Source organism: Scardinius erythrophthalmus, assembly GCF_964197995.2.
Source record: "Scardinius erythrophthalmus genome assembly, chromosome: 17".
Lineage (NCBI taxonomy): Eukaryota > Metazoa > Chordata > Actinopteri > Cypriniformes > Leuciscidae > Scardinius > Scardinius erythrophthalmus.
Window position 1 is genome coordinate 7,081,058 of NC_138237.1, and position 25,916 is coordinate 7,106,973.

Here is a 25,916-nt window from a genome sequence, read left to right on the forward strand (position 1 = left end):
CACATCAAGGATGTTAAGAGGCTAAAAGCTGGTTTAAAACTTGCCCCATTGAAGTCAACAGGGTGCAAATTTTAAAAAGAGGATAACAGAGGATATGGTGTAGGCAACACCGATTTTTGTCGTTGTTCTCTGTACTGACAGCACTCCAAATTTACAAAAAAATGAGCTCAATGTTAAAATTGACCGGAGTTCTCCTTTAAGTGTCTATTAAGTAGTCTAAACTCATTTGATGCCACAGGCCATGTGTAGTTTGGAAAATCCAGTGACTAGTTATTCCTCTGGATTTGTGCAGGTCAAATTGTACATCTTAATCCTTTCAGACACACATTCTACAGTGCACTAATTCTGTTCTGACTGATCGCCTGACTCTTTGCTCCAGTAAAGGGGTTTAATGTTACCCTCTTCCCCAGGATCGCATTACAGCTCCGTTCTTACAGGCCTCGACGCTGCCACTCACACATTTCTGCTCAACATAATTCTGTTTCCTCAAGACGCACCCCGCTATCTCTCTTTTAATCCAATGTTTCTTCTCTCTCCTGTAATATTATTGGAGAGAAACCTCTGCAGACATCATCATCTGACTTGACTTCAACATCTGCCCACATGCATGCACGCATTCAAGCACGCAAACACACTCTGACCCCTGACACGCTAAAGCTATAGTTGGATTAAGGAAGAGAATGTTACACAGAAACCTTCAACCCCCAAATCCACTGAAACTCAACCCTCTGACACACTTAGCGTGCACTGTGCGACTGACAGCATGATGTGTGTATCTGAGTCAGCTTTTGTTTATATATTTGGGGACCAAATGTCCCCAAAATGATAGTAAAACCTGAAATCACCTACATTCTGAGGATCTGCCAACGGCTCCCGTGAGAATAACAGCTTAATTAACATGCTAAATAATGAAAATATAAAAACACAGAATGTTTTCTGTGAGGGGTAAGCTTAGAGCAGGGTATACAAATATCATTAGTACTATTTTTATGAAAACGATAAGTCAAAGATAAATTCTGTCTGTGACAGAAAAGTACAGTAAACGTGTGAGTGTGTGCATGTGTATTTCATCGATGTGTGTGTGTGTTTGGGTTTTCGCATGCTTGTGTGCATGTATTGGCAATGCTTGTGTGTATATGTGCATGTATTTGCATGCTTGTACTGTATGTGCCTGTGCAGTATGCATGCATGTGCTTGCATTGCAAATGTATATTTGCATCTGTGTGTGCGTATATTTGCAAATGTGCATACGTGTGCTTTTATGCATGGATGCTTGCATGTTTACATGCGAGTTTGTGCATGCATCAATGAACGCATGTGTGTTTCTGCTGTCTAAGTGACGTGGTTTTAATATTATAATCCAGGATCAGGTTTTCTCACTAATGAGTTTTGTCCATGTTTTAGACATGACCATGGCCCAATAATCATTAATGCATGTGGCAAAGATGCAAAACTAGCATGCATATATGCTTTCCAGACAATCCCATCCTCCTGCCCCATATAAACACACACACACACACACACACACACACAGCCAACTGTTCCAGCAGGTGGCCCACATCACTAAGCTCCTAGAGCAATTATCCGCGTTGGAATCCCGTCGCTGCGACAACAATCAGCATGGAGCTAGATCCCTGTCACAGCGTCCATATAGCAGCCTGTTAAACCAACCAACTGGGACATTACATCACCGTTACACTGGAACTTTACCGAGCACCATCCGCATCCCATGCAATCTGTTAGAGTGCCACATCAGTATTGTAAAATCGGTTAATCTGTCTTACTCTTTGTCGTCTCTGTGGATTTATATACCTTTAGACCTTCTTATTGTAAGTGCGTGTGTGTGTGTGTGAGTGAGTTATAGCGGTCTTTAAGAAACTGAGAACACAATGTGAGCCCCGTTTGGTTTACGAGAACATCACTAAGAATACAACACTCTGAGGAATAGTGTACTTCTGTTCCAAAGCCTATATGACTGTAGTCAACATAGACAGCTTCCTTCTAAGGCAACATCCTGATTCCTGACTGAGTTGGAACGTCATGAGATCCCCAGATGGACTTTATTTTGGATATTCTGTGCCTTTCAGAGATAAAATGTGTTAAACGGAGCTGACAGCACTGCAGTCTTATTGATGCATGGCTAAAAGTCTAATTAAATGATTACATTACACAAAATATTTAATAAACAAATATGCAAGGGGTGTGGGATGTGAACTTGCATGAATAGCACATAACAGTATCTTAGAAGGCACAATTATTTTTTTGCTTACTATTTAGAGCAACCTGCATGCTGAGAGCACAGTTATGATTTCTTAAAATGTTATAAGTTTCCTGCACTGCTGAATCTTCAGCATTATTAAAATAATAAAATACCAGAGTTGAATGTGAGTATGCAGTTTGAATGCATTGTAATAACATAAAAACATATTGATGCTTAAAGAACAAATTATTCATTTGAGCTGATTCTTTTAATGAATCCTTTATGACGACTCACAAACTTATAGAAGTTACTGAATATATATATATACATATTTTTTTATTATTATTATTATTTATTTTAGATGTGTTGATATAAGTTTGGAGTGAGCAGGACTCTTATTTTTGCAGGGTTGTTTGGTATGAAGTATAGAAATATACAGTACATTTATCTGATTTAAATAAAGAGCATAGCAAACAATAAAAATAATGAATTAGCAAACAGATCTGCGCTCAGCGGCGCTCACCTGGTGTTTCGGCACAGGTGCGCGTCATGATTAAGTGTAAATATAGCCAAAGGAAAAAACACTGCAATTCCACGACAGAATACACAAGATGGCAAAACCTAAAAAGGCTGTTCTTTAATAAAAGGAGCGTCGGAAAGGGCTTGCAAACACATTCGTCTTTTCCAAATGAAAAAACTAGGAGGTCAAAGCTTTGGAAACTTTCTTTATAAGTTCTTCACATTAGTTTTATGGGTATTAAGATGAACTGTACTAGTAATCTCATACAACCTAACATGTAATCAATCTTTTTTGTTATAGATATGATGAAATTCAAGGATGACAGACTAAATATGTGATTGGAACATTTCTGCAGTTTCTGCATTTCAAACATTATTCAGAGAAAGCTATTTTACATTCGATGTAATGTGTGATTTGTGCTATGAATTTCATTGTTTATTATGATAATTATTTTATATATACATTTATTTATTTTGTATCATGTTGCAGTTGAGGCAGTGTATTGCACTGATTTATTTTATTTTATTTTATTTTTTACCATGGTTAAGAGGTTTTAGATACTTTCCAATGTTGTAACTATACCATGGTAAAATCACTGTAGTGCTTCCTTCAGATGCTTATTGCACTAAACTGCATTAGTTTAGAACAAAGAATATGGAAAATATATGGCATAGAAAACATTTCCATATTTTCTATATCAAGTACTCCAATAAATCATGTCATAATGTCCACAAGCCTTTATTCTAGATCTCCGGAACTCTTAAAAGTGTTCTCTCTGCTTTATAGTTTAGTTTTTATAAAGATGTATTGGTCAAATTGAATGTCTGTGCGCTGACATCAGTGAGTTCAGAGTGAGGCGACAGATTCATCCTATTAAAGTAGTACACCAGCTGTCTATTGTCTGTTGTCCATCTCAAGCTGTTTTCACTCAGTTCTTTCCCTTTGTTTCTGTACTACTCTCTTTCTACAATATGTAGTGAATACTGTGCACAGTAAGCAGATTTTCTGTGTGCACAGAATACCCAAATGACTACTTTTGCCCAAACGTGCAGTAAACAATCTTATGAGAAAAAGGTTCAATGGGGTTTTATAGAGACCTAGGGGTTTTTGACTCAATTTTAAAGAACCCTTCATGTCAAAAAAATTCTATATAAGGACATATGTTTTTTAGTTATAAAGTGTAATGAGCTGTTTAATTCATAAAATTTCATTACAATTAACCAAAAAAAAAAAAAAAATGAAACAAAATAAATTGAAACTAAATCCACAAAATGATCCATGATAGGAGCCCCTGAAAGGTTCTATGAAGTGCCTGAAAGAACCCTTTAAAGGGATGGTTCGGAGTAAAATCAACCTAGGGTCCTTTGCACCATGACCTCGAGCCAAACACCCCCCCAGAAGCCTTTTTTCCCCTTGGTCGAACATTATTAAAGTCAGAGCTTATTTAGAGATATCCGCCGAATGGCTTAGTGCAGGCGCTAATGGATCCAAGGCTGTATCTCGTAAATTACCCCACTAATAATGCCCAGAATGGTACCAAACTTCTACAGTAGTACAAATAGGTTCTGTACTCATAAAATGAGGCATTGGAAAGTTTGCAAGTACATCAGGAGTTTATTTAAATAACACTTGCCTGACGGCTAATGCTACCGCTAACACGGACACCGAATAAGGATGTAGTGTAACGACAAATTATTATTTTTTTTCCGAAGTGCTGACAACTTAGTGTTAACTAATAATTGTTATAAACTGGTACTACCAACAAAATATTAGTGCATTCCTGGAACTGGGCGTCGTTACACTACATCCTTATGCATCGCTTTCTGTAGGACTTTTACATGCTTTTCTCAACTCAGCGAAGTGACGTCGGTGTCTGGGTTAGCGGTAGCATGAGCCATCAGACAAGTGTTATTTAAATAAACTCCTGATGTACTTACAAACTTTCCAATGTCTTGTTTTATGAGTACAGAACCTATTTGTACTACTGTAGAAGTTTGGTACCATTCTGGGCATTATTAGTGGGGTAATTTACGAGATACAGCCTTGGATCCATTAGTGCCTGCACTAAGCCATTCGGCTGATATCTCTAAATAAGCTCTGACTTTAATAATGTTCGACCAAGGGAAAAAAAAGGCTTCTGGGGGGTGTTTGGCTCGAGGTCATGGTGCAAAGGACCCTAGGTTGATTTTACTCCGAACCATCCCTTTAAGTTTCTATATAGAACCATTTCTTCTGAGAGTGACGTACGGAGTGTGTCTGAAATCACGCACTGTCTAAGTAGGTCCTACATATGAAATTGAACTTACTTCACGACCGTTAAAAAAGTATGAATGAAATCAGACGTACTACATCCGCCATGTTGTTACTTCAGTTGCATTGCTTCACTGCCATTCACAACTCCTCTCCTGTGGCCTCATGGGATAGGAAAGTGTCCACCGAATGCGCACTTATGAATCTCACCGGAATCGGTAGGTCATCCGGCTACTTTTCGCCCACTGAACACTATGGATTCGGACATACTACTCTGTTGGTATACTGTTTTCGCATACTATAAAGTAGGAAAGTATTCGATTTCGGACGCAGCGATAGTGTATCGCATAAAGCAGTGTGTTCAACTTCACAGCGTGTTGTTTTTTTGTGCATTATTGAATGGTAGAAAATATTAAGCATGCAACATAGTGAGATGCAACTTTGTGAAATGGGATATTGCCAACTGTTTCACTTGCTATTTTTAAAAAGTATGCAGTATACAGTATGTTTAGTAAGTAATAAGTTAGTATTCTATTCTGAACATAAGCAGTGTCTCATTGTTTTCTATATTCTGTCAAATCTCTTCTCCCTTCTTCCTGTTTCCTCCCCCTCTTTCTTCTTCACTTCCCGCTTCTCTCTCTCTCTCTCTCTAATTTCTATTTATAGCATTGGCTCATTTGTGCCTCTAAATCAGAGAGCTCTGTTGTGTAGCACGAGGGTTTTCTACTTTCATACACACACACGACATATGTTCATGCATTAACACGTCTTATTGTTTCATGTGCCTTGAGGTTCTGCACTTTTAGAGGGGTGTATGCATGAACAGCACATGCTTATTTAGTTTGAGTGTGTGCATGTGTGAGTGTGTGTGTGAGTTTGTGTGCGCTCCCTTTTTTTCCGCTGAACTAAGCTGTGATTCCCCCATCATTAGGGATCTCTCTCTCTCTCCCTTTTTCTTTCCTGATAATATGAACAACTCAGAAACCACTTGAAAGAAAACTATGCCACAGGGTCCAAATTTGAACTTTTGTCACATGATCTGCCAATGGTCGGTGAATTGAAAGATTTTAGTGATAAATATGTATTACTGGGCATGATTTTATTACAAATACATTTTGTACCTATGACAATGGACTCATTTTGCTGTTTTTCCATGCATTGTTGTGACAAATAGTGCAGGTCGTTATCACAATGCATTATCATATACTGTACAAAACAAGCCAGATGTCACACAAACATGAAGAGACATTTTGATTTAGGTGCAGCTTCATGTGAGAAATATTTTTCACAACATGATGTTCTAAAGAAGAAAAAAAAACAGATTTATATATAAATTCCCACTGGTAAAAGAGTTTTGAGTCTTGACAGATGTTTACTTTAGTAGACAGTTTGATTTGCAGGTATTCAATTCCAGTTTAATTTACCAACTTACTGAGGAGTAACCCTGAAAAGGGCATTTTTACTCACATACTGTATGCAGCTCAGTGAGTGTTAATTTTGGACCCTGGGTAGAAGCACACACACACACAGCAATGGACACAAAACACACACTAACTCACACAGACTAGAAAAAGAGCAGCTGTTGTGAGATGCGAGATATTATTACAATCAGCATAAAATAACATTTGCAGCTCATTTGCGTAATCTGACATATTCCTGATTGAAACAGTATGTTGTGCAGAGATAAAAAATGCAGGACAGAACTTTTATTCATTGGGATGTTTAGTTTCTCTAGATGACAGATGGTTATAAAATACTAGTACTCAGTGACATCAAACAAAAAAGAAAGTAATTTTAAAGAAATCATATTTTATCGGGTCATTAAATCATATGTACATTATTGGCCAAAAGTGATGTCCGGATTTGTTTTTAATGACCCTACAACTTTGATTAAACCATCAAAATATTGATGAGGAAAATTTGTACACTTATTTTCTCTAATAATAGTGTTTTTATAGTCTTACTTCCTCCTTGTGTGAGTGTGTGTGGGCCAGGTTACATTAATGTGCAAACATGCACAGTGTTGATGAGTTCATCTATCTGAAGTTTAGAAAAGTGTGAGATTTTTGCATTTAAGTTTTAATAGATGCTCTTTTTGGACTGCACAGGAAGTTGTGAATGCTGAAACTTACTATATGTTTTCATAACACAAACTGTATTTCAAAAAGATCCCCTTTTGTAAAGTTTAATGCAGTATTTTTACCCAGGCTGTCGGTTAACTGTGCGCTTTTCTCTGTCATCTGCGTTAGTCATTTACTTGGAAGGAGAGATGCTAGGGAGGATCCCGTCTGTTGTAAAGTGCTGACTGTGCCAGCCTGCCCGACCTCGTCATGTCTAGAATGTAAAAGGAAAATGTTTGGGCGCGCTGTGGATGTCTGCTTGCGGGACCATTAAGGGCCCCATCAATATTAAAGAGCTTGGGACGACCCGAGGAACATTCCAGAGGCCAGTCCATTAACAGACGACTCCAGCACAACGATTCGAGAGGTTTGTGTGTGTGTTAGCTTTTCCCCTTCAGGTTTAAGTAAGAATCCAAATTTTCAGAGTAACTTTACATGCCACAATATTCAAACAAATCCATCTAGGGTTTAAAGGGATAGTTCACCCCAAAAATTAGCAAAAAACACAAAAGGAGATGTTTTGCAAAATGATTGTTCGTTTCCATGCAATGAGAATAAATGTGGACCAATGCTGTCCAGCTTAAAAAGCACCTTAAAAGTAGTCAATTTGAGCACCATATTCCAACTCGTGTAGTTGGGAACAACATGAGGGTTAGTAAATGATGACAGAATTATGATTTTGTCCAATTAGTTTTCAGATATTTTATTATGTTTTAAAGGATTAGTTCACCTCAAAATGAAAATTTCCTGATAATTTACTCACCCCAATGCCATCCAAGATGTTCGTGTCTTTCTTTCTTCAGTGGAAAAGAAATTACGTTTTTTGAGGAAAACATTTCAGGGTTTTTCTCCACACAATGGACTTCAACAGTAACCAAATTGTTGAAGTCCAAATCAATGCAGCTTGCACGATCCCAGCTGAGCAATAGGGTCTGGCATTACGTAATCACGTTGGAAAGGTCACGCTGGACGTAGGTGGAAGTACCGCCATCTCACTAGTAAACTCCATCTCATTTTCTCCTCCAACTTCAAAATCGTCCGACATCATTGTTTTACCTTTTTTTTTTTAAGGGCTTTTGTATTAGTCTTCGCACGTTCGCTTTGTAAACAATGGGGCGGTACTTCCGCCTACGTCCAGCGTGACCTTTCCAACGTGATTACGTAATGCCTGGCGCGTCGCAGACCAGCACAAGACGAACAATTGTGGTTAAAAGTATATACATTTTAACTTTTCTTTAGAAAATGACTGATCGTTTCGCTAGATAAGACCCTATTCCTCAGCTGGGATCGTGCAGAGCCCTTTGAAGCACTTCAGAGCCCTTTGAAACTGCATTGATTTGGACTTTAATTTGGACTGCATTAATTTGGTTACCGTTGAAGTCCATTGTGTGGAGAAAAATCCTGAAATGTTTTCATTTTGAGGTGAACTAATCCTTTAAGTTTGTTTTTTATTTGTTGTACAGCACTTTGGTTTCAACATCCGTTGTTTTTAAATGTGCTTTATAGATTAATAAACTAAGCTAAATTGTGTGTGTGTGTGTGTGTGTGTGTGTGTGTGTGTGTGTGTGTGTGTGTGTGTGTGTGTGTGTGTTAGATTTTCCCTTTCAGGTTTAAGTGGGAATCCGAATTTTCAAAGTAACTTTGTATGCCACAACATTCAAACAAATCCATCTAGGGTTTAAAGGGATAGTTCACCCCAAAAATGATAATACTGTCATGAGTTACATAGCATAAAACATAAAATGAGATGTTTTTGCAGAACGTTCACACTGTACTTTTCCATGCACTGACAGTAAATTGGGATCAAATACTATCATAAAAGCATCATAAAAGTATAAGAAAAGTAGTCATACTTACAATTTGAGCACCATATTCCAACTCATGTGAGTTTGGAACAACATGACGGTCAGTAAATAATGACAGAATTATGATTTTTGGGTGAATGATTTCCCTTTAAATTGAGTTTGTGTAAATGTTTGAGTGTGTGTTTGCTTTTCCAGTCTGTATTTAAGTCCAAATTTTCAGAGTAAATTTGCATGCCACAATATTCAAACAAATCCATCTGGTTTAAAGCGATAATAATTCTGTCATGATTTACATACAATAAAACATAAAAGGAGATTTTTTGCAAAATGTCCAAACTGTTCTTTTCCATGCAAGACTAATAAAAAAGCTTAAAACGCACCATAATGAAGCCATACATACAATTTAAAAGTCACTACACAACAATGTGTATGTGTGAGAGAGTGTGTGAGAGAGTATGAGACTATGGGGCTCCTTTAACCTAACATTAAACACAGCATTAACTGCTAAGTGTGTAAGAGCTGTGTCCATTTCCGGCTCTCATAGGAGACCCATAACAGTCTGTCCCGTCAGCAGCTTCATTGTAAAAAGTCTCAATTCCTTCCTAATCATCTGTAGTAAACAACAACACTTGTGTGTGTGTGTGTGTGTGTGTCTGTGTACGACATTGCAGTGTCTTGATAATTTGATCAGTGTTATATTACCTATTTTCCCTTGACACCAGTATTTATTTATGCTCTTGTTCTCCCTGTGCCAGGCAGGAACAAACAACCTTGAAACCACCCAGAACAACTGCATAGCAACACCTTGGCAACCACCCACAATATATAGCAATATACATTTCAATCTCTTTTACTAACAGAACTCATTGACTGATGGAATATCTTTTGATTCTGAATCTTTTCATCATATTGTAATCTCAATTTAGGTGTACCAAGTGACCTCATTGCCCTTGAGAATAATCCTCCCGGTCCTCTGTTCCTGTGAGCCTGACTCTGCCAACTAACCCACGTGGGTAAACAACACCTCGGCCTTCTGCTCTCCACGCATGCTGACCTCAGCTGCATTTTTTCTGCTGCGGTCGGTGACCTGCATGGCAGATCCTGCTCAAATTAACGCTGCTTCAAAACCTCCGCCCACATGATGGGCGCAGGTTGGCACCGTTCTGCGAGCCCTGCTTAGTTTGATCAAAAAACGGATCGAGGAACAAACCGGAAACATCTGCCTGAGGTCCGTCCCATCCCAGGTACTGAGGCTGCACTTACATTACATGGTTCAAGTGACCCAGTTCTGCAATTTCCTCCCATGTGGCACATATCAGATATGACCCATGAACTTATAAGAAGGAATAAAACACACGGTTTCCGATATTCTCAGATCAGTTTCAGGCCTCATTCACATGTGGAAAAAAATCTGATATGAATCGGATACGTGCCAGATCAGATATTCACCTGTCAATGCGAGTCGTACATCATTGAAAAAAGCCACGGTGGCGAATGATGTCAACTCCAACCGCGATCACATGACTCTTCACAGTGCCAAGGCTGCAACAAGGGCTCTCCTTTATTTTCTCCGCCTTAAGAGACCAATGTTTTGCTGACTTGGTGCGGAAAGCAAAAGCTTGTATTATCATTTAATCTGCGTCCATTGCAAACCGCATCGGTTTTATTTCCTTTTCGGCCTAAGCTTTTCCGGGTCAGTACGTCAGCCTTGGGTTGTTTATTGTGTAAATGCAGATATCAAATATGGGTCACTTTTAATCGAAGATGTAATCTGGTCGGATATAGTCAACAAATTGGGAACTGGGCATCAAGACTTGCAGTGTAAATGCTGCCTAATTGACACTTTGATTAGTGTACTGCTTCTTTATGTATAGTTCATAATATAATCAGTTAGTCAACCCTGCACACTTTTTGGGCAATAATCATATTTAAAGAGTTTTATTTTAAAACAAAGCTTTAACACAGAACACTGTAAAACAAAAATTTAAATAATAAAAAAATTCTTCAGAATTTTACGTTTAACTCAATGTGTTACTTGCAGTTTCTTTGTCATTAATAGTGAAATTTACTAGCATTTCTGAGTGAAAATTGTTTTTACACCAATTTTTTTTTTTTCAGTGTGTGCAAACTCAATGCATTAGCAGTTAACCAAATGAATGAGCGCAACTGGTAACCAGTAATCTTAATGTGTTGAGCGCCCACTTCCTAGTTTATAGGAAAGTCTGTTACGGCTACTGGGAAAACGTTACGTCACTTAATTAATTGTCTTTGTCAGGCTAATGAGCGGAAGAGGCATGCAGGAAGAAACACATCACTGTCAAGCCTGCTGACCGTGTGACACGTAAACTCTGAACTGGTTGTGAGAAGCAGGAATTAGCATGCTGTATATTTATATCACACTCTACTTCCCTATTTCACACACTATATGTCCTAAATAGTATGCAAGAGTAGAATTAGTATGTCCCCTGATCATGGTATGTTGACAAAAGCATGCCAAAGTTGCACGGGTGGTCTACTATTTCTGGTTGTTTTTGAATATGTCAATCTGATATGTTTTTGGGGTAATATTGATATGGGCTGATTTCTCAGAACACCTCCACTACCATTCATAAGTCTGAGGTCAGAAAGATTTTTTAAAAGAAGTCTCTTCTGCTCACCAAGGCTGCATGTATTTGATCAAAAATACAGAAAAAACAGTAATATTGTGAAATATTATTACAATTTAAAAAAAATGTTTTCTATGTGAATGTATGTTAAACTGTAATTTATTCCTGTGATCAAAGCTGAATTTTCAGCATATATTACTCCAGTCTTCAGTGTCACATGATCCTTCAGAAATCATTCTAATGTGATGATTTGATGCTCAAGAAACATTTCTGATTATCATCAATGTTGAAAGCATTTGAGCTGCTTCATATTTTTGTGGAAGACGTGATTTAAAAAATTCAGGATTCTTTGATTAATAGAAAGTTCAAAAGAAGAGCATTTATTTGAAATAGAATCTTTTGCAACATTCTAAATGTATTTGTCACTTTTGATCAATTCAATGCATCCTTGCTGAATACAAATATTAAGTTCTTTTTCAAAAAACAAGATGCTAGTGTATATCTGTCATGGGAAATGTTATGTGTGGTATATCCCATTTCCTGGATTTTTAAGCATAGTTACCCCAGTCCACATTACTAACAACATCATTACTCCAGTGCAGTTCAGAGGACTCACCAGCGTGCAGAATCTCTCCGGCGGGTTCCCACAGGTGATGCCCGGCGGCTCCACGCGGATGCGCATGTACTCCTTCATGAACTGGGCTTTGGGTTGGCACGCGTAATGCTCCCACATGGCGCCTTCGTCCGTGCTCACGAGAGACTTGCACAGGTCGTACTGGCCTCGGGCTCTCGCCAGCACGTGCACCAGCAGGTAGAGGAGTCCCGCGCGCGCACGCATGGCAGGCACGTGACCGAGAGGGGGTTTCCGGAGGGAAAGGGACCACCGTGGGTTCAGAGGTGGGACGCGTTAACATGGAACAGCTGCACCGGTGGTCAGGTTAAAACATCCCATAACTTCGCCACAGTCATGCTTTCATTTACTCCAAGAGGAAAAAGTCAGATATATAGAAAAAATGTGCACGTGTTTTGTTGTTATGAGGTTGAGGGAAATTCTTGTAAAGCAAGTTTATTGTTGTGTGTATTGTTTGCACTGAGAGGGCAAGTCTTACTTCTGTGTGTTTGGACACCGTCCTGATGTGTGATGCTTCTACTCGGACTTACATCCATAGCAGCTCCTGGACTGCGTCACCACAGAGCATATTTATGCGCTGAAGGTCTGTGTCCCACACGTGAAGTGTGTATCCCCCTTTCCAAAGTCAGAAGTATCCGCCTGATCTCATTCTCCAGACTTCAGCAGCCGCTGTCCATGGTCCTGAAAGCAAACAGCACACAATTTAGTGCTCAAGTTCACTGCTGTTTTGTTCACTCGCACACAAGCGCTTGATGTCAGCCTGTTTTTTCTAGCAATGCTTTCCGCTGATGGTCTAATTTGCCAACCCCCCCCTAAACAGACGTTGCATGTCATCTTGTGAACCGCCACCAGTCTGGACAGATGGCTGATCTCGCATACATGCATGGTACACACACACACACACACACACACACACACAGACACACATTTAACAGGCAGAAATTATATAAGACAGGACTTCAAGGAAGAGCAGAGAAGGGGATGCCGATGTGCATTATATATCACGCAGATACTACCATATATTGCATGTTAAATGGTTTCCTGAATGAACTACGTTTCATTTTCATTGGGAAAAGGGAGGAGTGAGGAAAGGTCTCACACGTGCAGATACGCACATAGTGATGGCATCAATTTCAGAGGTCGCAAATGCAGTGAATGTACACATATTTGATCAGGTAACGGAACCATTGAATAAACTGGTTTTATTCAAGTCAAAAAATATTTCAACCTGAATTAACCAGACTACATTAAGAAATGTTTAAGTCAGATTAGGTAGCCTAGAAAACATCATGTTTTAACCAACAATTTTTTATATATATATTATATTCAACTCTGTAATGCATTTTACAAATACAAATAATTCCCTGCACAAAGCATTACATTTGTTTAGGTTTTATTTTAAAGTTTGTATTTATTTACATTTAATGTTGATTAGTTCATGTTTTTAGATTTATTTAGTGTTAAATACGTTCCTTTGAGAGACCAATTCTGGTGAACTGCAAGTCATTTGTACATTTAATAGTTCAATTACTGTAGGTTGGTTAATGTACATTTTATATATATATATATATGGTAACACTTTATTTTACAGTATCCTTGTTATGTTACATGTACTTAGCATAGTAATAACAGTAAATTATGCATAATTACATGCAACTAACCCTCAACCAAACCCTAATCCTACCCTAACCATTTAGTAAGAACATGTTGTTAATTAATATTACTCAGTACTCAAATAAGTAATTACACTATAACGATAAAGTCTTACCGTAATGATTGCAATATCAGCCACAACTACAGTACCAGTTTTTACCTCCAAATTGAACATATTAACAGTGCAGAGTAGTACATAACCGCAAAATCTCATTCCTGTTGTTTTTAATTCTTCCTTCACCACCAGTCTAATCATTTCACAGATTAATTTAGTATAGAAAAGTAATTAAAACTGTTAGATATTATATTTTCGCTTTGCCTCACGTAAAAACGTACAAGTTCCACTCGCTGACAGAACAAGCTACTCCTCCTCCATATACTGTAAAACATCTCAAACAAGCATCGATATTCCTCGTACACACCCTGGAGGTAATCCAACATCCGTAATGTGACACACAACGTGACTAAAGTTGATAACTGTTGTAGTTTAGCATCAGATAACAGTTTTAAATCGTCTTCCCTCTGCAGAGCGGACGGGGTGTGTCGCGCGCGCGCGCGCGTCCCGCGTGTAAAGATGAGGAACTGCGAGATGGAGCTCCAATAAAACACATTCCGCGGTGCAACTCGGTAAGAGAGCTGCTTTTACGTTTAAACTCGAGCAGAAACAACTTTTTGGGGTGTCAAACATTAATCAAAAGTGAGACGCTTTGACAGGCTCGCTCTTGAAACGGGAGCTGCGTGCATCCGGTTGCTGAAGTAGTTGAGATGGACTCACCGAGCGCCCGAAACGGCATCGCCTCCCGCAGCGAGGATGCGGTTCTTCCGTGTTTGTTTTTTATTATTCCTCCCAGCCGGAGAGTTTTTTTTAATGCACACTCTGTCGGTTCGTCACGGGAGGACGGTGCCCTACTTCTGCAGGAGATGCTGAATAACTGGAGGAGGGTGTGTATATGTGTGTGTGTGTGTGTGTGCGCGCGCGCGTGTGTGCGAAGTATCCAAAAGTGAGAATATGGACTTGTAGTGAGCGTGCTGTCTACTTTACTGGATCAGATTTGCCCTGTGTGTTCAAGGGCAGAAAGCTTCATGGCAAATCTCCCACCTCTCTCTCTCCCTCTCCCTCCCTCTCTCTCTAATCCATTTAACCATCACTCTCAATCACTATCTGCGGGTTTGAGTCTGGCCCGGCTGTTCTACTAAACTAAACCGCCCCGCTCTTGAGACACCAGGGAATCCGCATTTTTACGCAGACCTCCCTGCTTGGGGAAGCCTCTGACGGTCCACATTTGTCCTCTTTTTTTAAATGGATAGGCTACTCTTAGTTTCCTTGGACTTTCATTTAAAAATGCTGATAGAGCAACTCAGTGCAATGTTTGCTGTTTAGTGTTCAGGGCTGGTAGGTTACAGCAACTTAAAAAAAAAAAAAAAAAAAATCTCCAAAGAACCACAAACTCAAGTACCCTTTACAAGTAAGCTAAGGTTCTTTATTGGCCTCGATGGTTCCATGAAGAACCTTTAACGTATATGGAACCTTTCTGTCCCACAAGAGGTGCTAGTGAAAAAAAAGAAAGATTTTTAAAGTGTTCTTCACACTAAGAAAAAAGTAGTTCTTTTTTTTATAGACTCAGTTGTCCCCAGAATGTGTGTCTTTAAAAAAAAATACACTTTTCAAATTAAGGTTTGCGGGTTTGAAATGCTAAAACACTATATAGCCTACAATGTTAAAAAAAAAAAAAATAAGGAAAAAGTAGACTGACATTTTGGGTTGTTTGTTGTCAGTGGAACATGTAGATAGTTCATGTGATATCATAAGACACCTGCGTGAATGACTTCATACATCCACTCACCAAAACACCAGTTGACTGAAAGACATTGAGCAAAAATTATGAAGAATTTGAAGGATCCTACAGCATTTGAGACCCATGCACGTACAGACACTTGCTTTGAAATTTAGTTATTTGTGCAATGAATATGTGCGGCTTAAGGGTCCAGACTTTTTGGGGTCACTGTGTGTTCTGATATGCAAATACAGTATTTCTGAGTTCCCATTAAGGCCAACAGGTCAACTGATTTACGTCAGTCCTCTAGTTTACTCCCGTAAATGCAAAGTCATGCATTATTGCTTAAAAAGCAATGGGATTGTTCATTTTCAACCCTTCAAAACAGACAGTAGTTCAGCCCAGCCAGCCTGACTCAAACACACAGACAGTGACTGACAGAAATGGTTGAAGAAAATAGTCAACTTTAGGACAGTTAATATTATTTTTTTGTATTGTGATTTGATTTTAATGATATTAATCATATGATGTTCCCTAAAGGTGATGATACACAGGGCAACTTTTTGAGCAATGTTGCTGGGCAATCTTGCCAATCGATTGTTGCTTGGGCACTTTCCCATTGAAAATGGGCAATAAATATATATCTGGATAATTTAGATCAGTCGTGGGCCCTGTGTCTCATCTGGTTGCCCGATGACGGCAACATTGCTCAAAAAGTTGCCCTGTGTATCACCACCTTAAGATTCCAGTTTTATACATCTGGATATTTTTGTAGATTTTGTAATTCCCTTAATTCTCAATTTTCTCATAAAATAAATATAAAAATTCATAACTATACTATATTTTATTATTATTATTATTATTTGTTGTTTTGTTTAATTTTTCATGATAACTGTGGAGGTGTGTTCAATGTCATAATGCTAAAAATGATCCTAAATGTCTTAATGATCCTAAAATAAGCTTGTTTAGTTAGATTCACCTTTATACTTCTTAAAGTAGAATACTTCTTGTAGAAATTTGTAGTTTGTTAATATCTCAATATATGAATTTCTCAAGTATGTGTGATGTTAAAGAGAGCAGAACAGAGAGAAAGAGAGAGTTGGTGTGAGTCTGCTCTGGACGGTCTGCGTTGACAGGAGTGCGGATCAGATCGATAGTTTGTCCTTGCTGTGTCTCAACGGAAAGATTTCCGCATCTCTCTCTCTCTCTCTCTCTCTCTCTCTCTCTCAAAGCTGACTTCTACCCAGCCTCTCTATTACTGCTAAAAATGCTGTTTATAAAACATTGCTGTACATTAGAAGCCAATGATTGCTCTGGAAGGGAAAGCGATGTCATTAATAAATGATTCCAATTAATCCTCATCTGAATGGTTTGACTTGAAACACAAACGGGATTATCCATCTTCAATTAAACGGGGGAGAAGGAAACTCCATTATCCCATCTCTGTGATGGCGTCACCGTCTGCCGAACTTTGCTCGGGTTGACCGTCTGCCTGGCACGTCTGCTGGATGAATCAGAGGAAGTGCGTAATCCACTGGCACCTGTCACAATGTTGACATATCATGTCTTAATAAGCCATAGATTAGGGATTGTGATCAGTGAAGTTGGGCAAGAGCTTATGAAACTTACTTATCTGTGACGTACTTAAAGGTCACAAACTGCTTGTGACCTATAAAAAAGAAAATGAATCAACAGTGATGGCGAACAGCGTGATTTGGGACTTTTCCACACTAATGGTTGAATCGGGTAGATCTCCACGTAATGTGTGTACTGTTCCAGATCGTTTTTCTTTTGGGAAAAACACGACTGATATTCTGCATCCCCTTATGTGCTCCACAGGAGGAAGAACGTCATGTGGTTCTGGAACGGCATCAGGGTGAGTAAACTATGACAGATTTCTTGGATGAACCTCATCTTTATGAGTTTGGAGTCCTTCAAAAGAGGAAGAAAAGAACAAAATCCTCCCCTGCACTGGCGTCTGTTTGTGTTCAGCGTAGGAAGCTTTAGAAGTCATTTACACACGCGCGTTTTTCATCCAGACGCAGCCTGTTTCGATCCGTACGCTTGGCGTCATTCACACGCCCACAACACACTCATCCACTCAACCAGAAAAAACACACACACATGCTGGGCTATTTCATAGAATCATGAGATGAGGAGGAAATGGCACTTTAGTCATGACGTTGTGTTAATTTTGGTCCAGACGTTCATTGTTTTTGGCATGAATAAACATCCACCTAATGAACGAGAGACCTGTTTTTAGACTGACCTAGAGTGGCATCAGTCTGAAAAACAGTTGAGAGAACAGTCTTCTGAGTGCTTTTTTATTTGTTATATTGAATTCCAACTGTATGTAGTTTGACTTGAGCAGTTTGAAGAGATGTTTGCGGTTTGAAGGTTGCACAAGCCTTGTGAACCATAGACAGAAAGTGTTAAGTTGACAGTGTTTGGAGATAGATAGATAGATAGATAGATAGATAGATAGATAGATAGATAGATAGATAGATAGATAGATAGATAGATAGATAGATAGATAGATAGATAGATAGATAGATAGATAGATAGATAGATAGATAGATAGACGGATGGATGGATGGATGGAAGGAAAGATAGATAGATGGATTGATGGATGGATGGGTGGGTGGATGGATGGATGGATGAATAGACAGATGTACGGATGGATAGATGGATGAATAGACGGGTGGATGGATAGATGGATGGATGAATAGACGGGTGGATGGATGGATGGATGGATGAATAGACGGGTGGATGGATGGATAGGTGGATGGATGGATGGATGGATGGATGAATAGACGGTGGACAGATAGATAGATAGATAGATAGATAGATAGATAGATAGATAGATAGATAGATAGATAGATAGATAGATAGATAGATAGATAGATAGACGGACGGATGGATGGATGGAATAATAGATGGATGGACAGATAGATAGATTGATGGACAGATGGATGGATGGATGGATGGATGGATGGATGGATGGATGGATGAATAGATGGGTGGATGGATGGATAGGTGGATGGATGGATGGATGAATGGATGGATGGATGGATGAATAGACGGGTGGACAGATGGATGGATGGATGAATAGACGGTGGACAGATGGATAGATAGATAGATAGATAGATAGATAGATAGATAGATAGATAGATAGATAGATAGATAGATAGATAGATAGATAGATAGATAGATAGATAGATAGATAGATACTGTAGATAGACAGATAGATAGATAGATAGATAGATAGATAGATAGATAGATAGATAGATAGATAGATAGATAGATAGATAGATAGATAGATAGATAGATAGATAGATAGATAGATAGATAGACGGACGGATGGATGGATGGATGATGGATGGAATAATAGATGGGTGGACAGATAGATGGATGGATGGATGGATGGATGGATGGATGGATGGCTGCACTAAAATAACTACAATTCTACAATTGACTTAATTAGTTTTTTCCTGTTAAATGCAGAGAGTGAAAGCTGATGATTAATGTGGAAAGTTTGGCTGTGTGTGTGTGTGTGTGTGTGTGTGTGTGTGTGTGTGTGTGTGTGTGTGTGTGTGTGTGTGTGTGTGTGTGTGTGTGGCCTGTTTGGCAGACCTTCATGAAGGTATACCCTTCACAAGCACACCCCACTGTGGCCTGACTCTGTTCATCTCTCTCTCTCTTTCTCTCACACACACATTAGAAGATTGACAAAAAGCAGGATTGCAGACTCCAATGCAGCAAGACTAGAATGCCGTAGATAAATCAGTATTTTATTCAGGTGAGAATCTTGGGCTTTAGCGCGTGACCTGCAATGTCTTGCCGTAACTTTTGGGACTCCCATCTCAACCAAAGTGTAACACACACACACACACACACACTCTTTTGTTCAGGACTGTGGATGTGGATTCGCAGATGAAGTGTTGACTCAGGACGTGACACAGCGTTATTCAAACATCTCGACATTGACATTCTGGCCTCGTGCAGCGTGTAGTGTGCGTTTGTGCAAGAGAACATGAAAGAGATTTTACATTTTAGAAAGAATACGTGAGTGGTGCATTCTAGCTTCGATGCTGGGATGTTGTGAATGGCCCAGTGCGTTGCAGTACAGTGGATAAGATGCTCTGAGTGGCTGTCAACACACTGTTATGTGTTTGCTGGAGTCTTCTGGATGGTTGCTCACTGCCTCAGAAGAGCCCAACATCTGATCAGTTAGACGTCATTCAAGTCTGGCGCACAGACAGTTTAATACATATAGATGAGAGCAGGTCTAAATCATTAACACTAAGGGCCCTATTTTAACGATCTGAAACGCAAGTATCAAGCATGAAATGCAAGTAACTTTGTGGGCGGATCTCGGGCGCTGTTGCTATTATACCGGCGGGATAAATGATTCTTGCGCCCGACGCAAATCTAAAATGGGTTGGTCTGAAGTAGCTTCATTATTCATAGGTGTGGTTTGGGCGTAACGTGAAATAAACCAATCAGAGCATCATCTCACATTCCCTTTAAGAGCAGGCGCACTTGTTCCATGGCGGATTGCTATTATAACGGCGGATTTGCCAGGAGTGGTTCACAGCTGAGGAGACCGACGTTCTCGTCAGGGCCGTAAAAGACAGAGAAGTGACATTGTATGGGAATGGGAGAAACCCACCCAAATTAGCTTCGGTTAAACAGGCGTATGATAATTTGGGTAAATGTGTAAGCTAGATTTATGCCTATTTTTTCACATCTTCATGGACACAACAATGATTTCCCTCATGTTTTAATATTTTTCCTTGTCATAATGTATGGTTTTCTAAAAATGAGAACTGCTGTGTCTGTGTGTATATGAGGATCCTTTTTCAAATACAAGGTCAATATTGATTTTCACTAACGACAAAACAACAAATTATTCGTGAATTTATATTGAACTAAGCTTTAGGAGTTTTCCAGTTTTCCATCTCTCCTCCCTGTTATGGAGATCGACTATTTTTGACTGTCAAAATGCCGGTGGACACAGCTACAGTGAGTTGTTCAAAATCTTTCTTTTTAGTAAACTCTGTGTACACAAACAATGTTCTCAATGCTGGAGTTCATGTGTAGAGCCCCTGGTGATACTTCCAGCAAAGTTTCATGTTGTGTCGAGCCTTTTTAGTGTTTTGAAAATAGAGATTTTTGATGCTATCATAGTTGTGCCCCAAGCACTCCCATTCACAAGGCACTTTGACCGAAAATGAAAATACGTTCAAACTTAAAAGTGGCGTTTCCATTCTAATTATGCTTTTAACTGAAAGTTTGCCTCGGGTAGATTCACAAAAAGACCCTAGGCTGCATTTTGGGCGAGAGTTACCCTTTTTATTTTTGACCAAAACGTTTTTTGTGCTCAACCATTTGAAACATCAGCATTGACAGAGGAAGCTCTGAAATAAATACAATTCGCTCTGAAGGCGTAAGGTAGCCTAACCCTTACGAAAAAGAAGTATACTTCAAGTTAATTTTATGAAGTATACTTAAGTAATGTTCAAGTATATTTTTAAGCATACTTTATGTAGTAAGTATACTAATATCAATGTGCAATACTCCTTGGGACTAAATTGGTCCACTTTTAGTATATAAAAGTATACGTTTAAGTGTACTATAAGTGTAACAGTAGTAAACTTTAAGTACACAACAAGGTTTCTCATGTGTAATGCATCTACAAGTGAACTTATAAGTGTACTAGTAGTTTACTGTTTTAATACTAGTACATTTTTTAGTTTATGAAAGTACACACACACTGATGTGTACTCTCAGTAAACTACTAGTTTAGTAGTTTACACTCCAAGTATACTTGTAAGTTTTCTTTAAGTGAACATAACATTATACTTATAGTTTACTATTTATATATTCTTTTTGCACTTGCAGTATACTACTATGTTCATATTTAGATATTATTTTTTATTCCTTTAAATGTACTTTAACTCATTTTAAAAACATTTTATTAGCTTCATGCATCCTTTTTTATCAACACTTGAATGTCGGTATGGTTTCATTAAGAAAGGCAACATTTTAAACAAAAAAGTTGAGAAAATCACATTTGTGTCAAAGACTACGCCTTGATCAGATTGAGAACGATGTTCAAAACACAGAATAGATCCGTCTGTATTATTATACTAATAGAACGCTTGAATAAACTTCTTTTTCGTAAGGGAATACAGAGGCTTATTTATATTTAAAACTTATTATGGTCATCACAGTGTTTTACGTCAGCAGATTTTAGTCCACATCATGAAACCAAGGAGCTGATCTCCTCTCTTTTGGTCGTTTTCAATTCTCACGTCAATATTTATGAGGCATGATGGAGCTTTGCTAATATCCTTACTGAGTGTTTTGTCTCGTTTTAATGGGATGTCAGGATTTGCTGTTGACCCGTGTGAACTCAAGAGACTTAAAAGGGTCAATAGTGAAATATGAGCAGTTTTGTCCGTAATTTGACATCTTTATTGAGTTTGTTATCATGGAGGCTGATGGATGCTCCGGTGAGCAGATTCAGGCAGTCTAATGTCTGCATGTCATAGTTATACTTTTCTCTATAGAGTAATCCTTACCCTCCTACTTTTGTAGTAAATATTTATTTTTTAATATTTTTTATCATTTATTTTATTATAGTTTAGTGAAATTAAAATTGAAAACCATAAAACATCAACTGAAATGAAATATATATATACATAAAAAAACTTTAAATTATTTTATTTCAGCTTGTTGCCAAGAAAGCTTTTCTCATTTTAATTTAGTTTTGTACAAAACTTGTACTAAAAAAACTAAAACTAAAACTAAAAACCATATAGACATTTTTTTTAAAGAAACAAAAAAAAAATGACAAAACCTTTAACTGAAATTAAAATAAAACCAAGAATAGCATCTGAATGGTCTCAATAACACTGGTAAATGTATTTGTTTATGGGGAACCATATTGTTTTAATTAGCTTAAGGTAATTAGCTGTAAGATTTAAGATTTGAAAGAATAACAACTTAGATTTCGATCTGTTTATGCACAAAACCCGTAGAGGAATTGGAAAGTGCGATCACTGTTATGCCAAATCAGAGAGAGCCAGGGGAAGTGTTGGCATCACCGTGGTTACCATGCTAAACAGACTTATAATTATGGGATGTAGAGCCCCGGGGGCTGCAAAGTTAAAATAATTTATGCACCACAGATGCATTGTTCTTCTGAAAAGACAGAGGGCAAAAGAGAGAGGAAGGCAAGAGGTTTGGGGGAAATGCCTAGAGAATAAGAAAGAGACAGAGAAGAACGAGTGTAACATATAAACTAGGTTTTTATATCAGATTAGAAATTGTGATTATTTTAAAAAGTAAGTCATGTTTACTATGAAGTTCCTCAGGTGTTCTGACTGGTGGGTTACATTTATATCCTATACTGGTTTATGTGTTTTTAGGACATTGTTAGGTTGCTTATTGGCCGAAGTTAGAGTTCATTGAGGATGACATATTTAGATGTTTGTTCATTTTTCTGATTGTTCATCACAGGCGACTTGGACTCGGTCCATGAACAGTAATTGACCCAATACTCTCGCTCTCCTAACGTCCACTTCTTTCACTCGGCTGAATTTGGCTGAGGTAATCGCCATGACGACCTTGAGTCGACCAATCGATTTGAACATTTAGAGGTGCCTTTCAAAAACTCCAGTGTTTGTGAGTGTGTGTTTGAGCATGCATAAATGTGTGTTGTGTTTAATTATGTGCATGTGTTTGCATTGTTTAGAGGGTCTTTGTGTTTGTTTAGTTTATGTGTCTCTAGGGTTGTGTTTGTGTGTGTGTGTGGTGGTTTTTGCTTACTCAGAGAGATATAAATGGATCAGTGCCGGTCCTCGTATGATTGATCGGTTCCCTTTTCCCCAGACCCTGACCATTTCACGCTTTCTTTAACCAAAGACCCCAGTGCACACACAGTTCCTCAGAATGATCTTTACTGCATGTTCATGATATTAACTCAACTGAAATTCAGTATACGGACACTTGTTCAATTAACACTTCATTTTTTAAATGTACTTCACATCTAAATGTACTTTTCCTGATTTTTTTCTTTTTTATGATGAGCTCCAAATCTTGGAAAAAAAATGTGTATATATATTATATACATATATTTTATTTTATTTTACTTTACATTTATTAATTTGTATTTTATTTTATTTTATTTTACACTGCTAATGAAAGATGGCAGATTCTTTTTCTTTAAAATGTCTAGTGTCACTGTAAATTTAAATGAAGTAAAATAAATAAATTATTTATTTTGTTTTTATTTTATTTTATTTTACTCTGCTAATGAAAGATGGCAGATGTCTTTTCATTAACATGTCTAACATCACTGTAAAAAATATATATATTATTTTTTTTTTTTTTACAATGAGCTCCAACTCTTGAAAATATTTTTTTTTACATTTTTTTTCTATTTATTGTGCCTTTTGGCCTTATTTTGGGATTGAATGTTACAAGTATGTACAAAAACAGCTAATAGGGACCTTTAACAAGTACATATACCTATATCAAGTAGGCTACATATTATCTGCAGTCAGTACCCTTGTGCTTTGTGCCAAAAACAATATTTTCAATCTAAAATAACTGAACTGTTGATGTTGATAAAATGTAAATAAAATGAAATACTGATAAAGTTTATAAAAGACTGATTGTTTGCTGTCCCACTGTTACTTCTTGTTTTTAAATGTTATTATTAATTAAGACACTGTGACATCAGCTGTGGGCGGAGCTCAAACTCATGAACCGGGGGCGCCGCTCATTAGGGTCTAACTGAGATGTTACCATAGTAACCATGTTCAAGACATCCATATTATGTAATATTATATGTTTTATGTTGTTTTTTGCCGCCAGTGATAAGTCAAGTAATTGGGTTATCATTTCTTTCAACAGAGCAAGATGAAACCGTTTTTGCTCTGTTTCACACCACGAGCAAAAGACAGCAAACGTCTCTCTCATTAACATGACCAGCATCACTGTAAGTTTACTCTTTAGGACAGATCTTTTTCAATAATGAGCTCCCAATCTTGGAAATATTTTAAATGTTTAGTTGGATGACATTTGTTGCTTGTTTTATTCTTATTTGTTTGGCTCATTTTGCAGCTTAGACACACAAAAACTGAAAAAAAAAAAACTTTGAAGCAATTTTCACTCAGAAATTGTAAGTAAATTAACAAATAAATACAAAGAAATGGCAAGTAACACATGTGAAACTTTGAAGTAGAACGACTGAAATAGTATTTTCTTGTAAAATGTTCTCCAGTAATCTTCTGAAAAATAAAATTTTACAGTGCAGAAAAAGACACACATGCATTTTTATTTCAAAATAGACTTTGATGACATGATTCAGTGATTAAAGTGCCCCTAATATGCTTTTTCTATACTATTTTTCATGTAGTGTATTATATAGCTGTTTGTGAATGTAAAAGCTCTAAAAGTTTCATAGATCAAAGTGCAGATAAATGGAGTTATTTTCTCTGAAAAGAAAGAACCGATTCTGAAGTGCCTGAAAAGAGTCATCAGTAATTTCAGGCTAACTTTCCGCTGAACCTACGGTTTGTAACAAATTTGCATAATGCCATTGCCAGCCGATATGGTCTTCTTTGCCTGTGAACATCGTCTACTTCGCCCCTCAAACACTGTAGTTGTAGCTGAGACTGGAAGAGTTTGGTTTGTGTTGTCGACATGTCGAGAAGATGCTGTTTTCAGTTCTGCAAATCCACTTTGATGCACTTTAAAAGGATGAGATTGATACAAAAAAAAACCAACGCCAACGTTTCCGTTTATATCACTGTGTAGGCTATATAAGTGCTGAGGAAGCAGGACTGGGTCATCTGACCAATCAGAGCAGAGTAGACCAATCACAACAGACTGGGCCATCTGACCAATCAGAGCAGAGTAGACCAATCACAACAGACTGGGCCATCTGACCAATCAGAGCAGAGTAGACCAATCACAACAGACTGGGCCATCTGACCAATCAGAGCAGAGTAGACCAATCACAACAGACTGGGTCAACTGACCAATCAGAGCAGAGTAGACCAGTCACAACAGACTGGGTCATCTGACCAATCAGAGCAGAGTAGACCAATCACAACAGACTGGGCCATCTGACCAATCAGAGCAAAGTAGACCAATCACAACAGGCTGGGCCATCTGACCAATGAGAGCAGAGTAGACCAATCACAACAGACTGGGCCATCTGACCAATCAGAGCAGAGTAGACCAATCACAACAGACTGGGCCATCTGACCAATCAGAGCAAAGTAGACCAATCACAACAGACTGGGGCATCTGACCAATCAGAGCAGAGTAGACCAATCA

General features: G+C 38.2%; 2 protein-coding genes across 4 annotated transcripts in view; one reads left to right on the plus strand and one right to left on the minus strand.

Moving 5' to 3' along the window:
- ntng2b (netrin g2b) overlaps positions 1-14,769 on the minus strand; it is a 71,556-nt gene extending 56,787 nt beyond the window's left edge. Inside the window, exons 1-2 of one of the 2 annotated variants that reach the window (XM_081391914.1) lie at positions 14,561-14,769; positions 12,118-12,813 (exon numbers count right to left, since the gene is read on the minus strand). In XM_081391914.1, coding sequence (XP_081248040.1) covers positions 12,118-12,339 — 222 coding nt within the window. In that variant the 5' untranslated portion in view covers positions 12,340-12,813; positions 14,561-14,769. Of the gene's footprint in view, positions 1-12,117; positions 12,814-14,207; positions 14,524-14,560 lie in introns of those variants that run through there. The other variant, XM_081391915.1, reaches the window with a different exon arrangement.
- LOC308706321 (uncharacterized protein) overlaps positions 14,328-25,916 on the plus strand; it is a 24,747-nt gene continuing 13,158 nt past the window's right edge. The window contains exons 1-3 of one of the 2 annotated variants that reach the window (XR_014032024.1): positions 14,328-14,727; positions 17,400-17,436; positions 24,486-24,886. Coding sequence is in view for 1 of the 2 variants with exons in the window: in XM_081391920.1 (XP_081248046.1) it covers positions 14,551-14,727; positions 17,400-17,436 (214 nt within the window). In the remaining variant the exon portion in view is untranslated. Of the gene's footprint in view, positions 14,728-17,399; positions 17,437-24,485; positions 24,887-25,916 lie in introns of those variants that run through there. The other variant, XM_081391920.1, reaches the window with a different exon arrangement.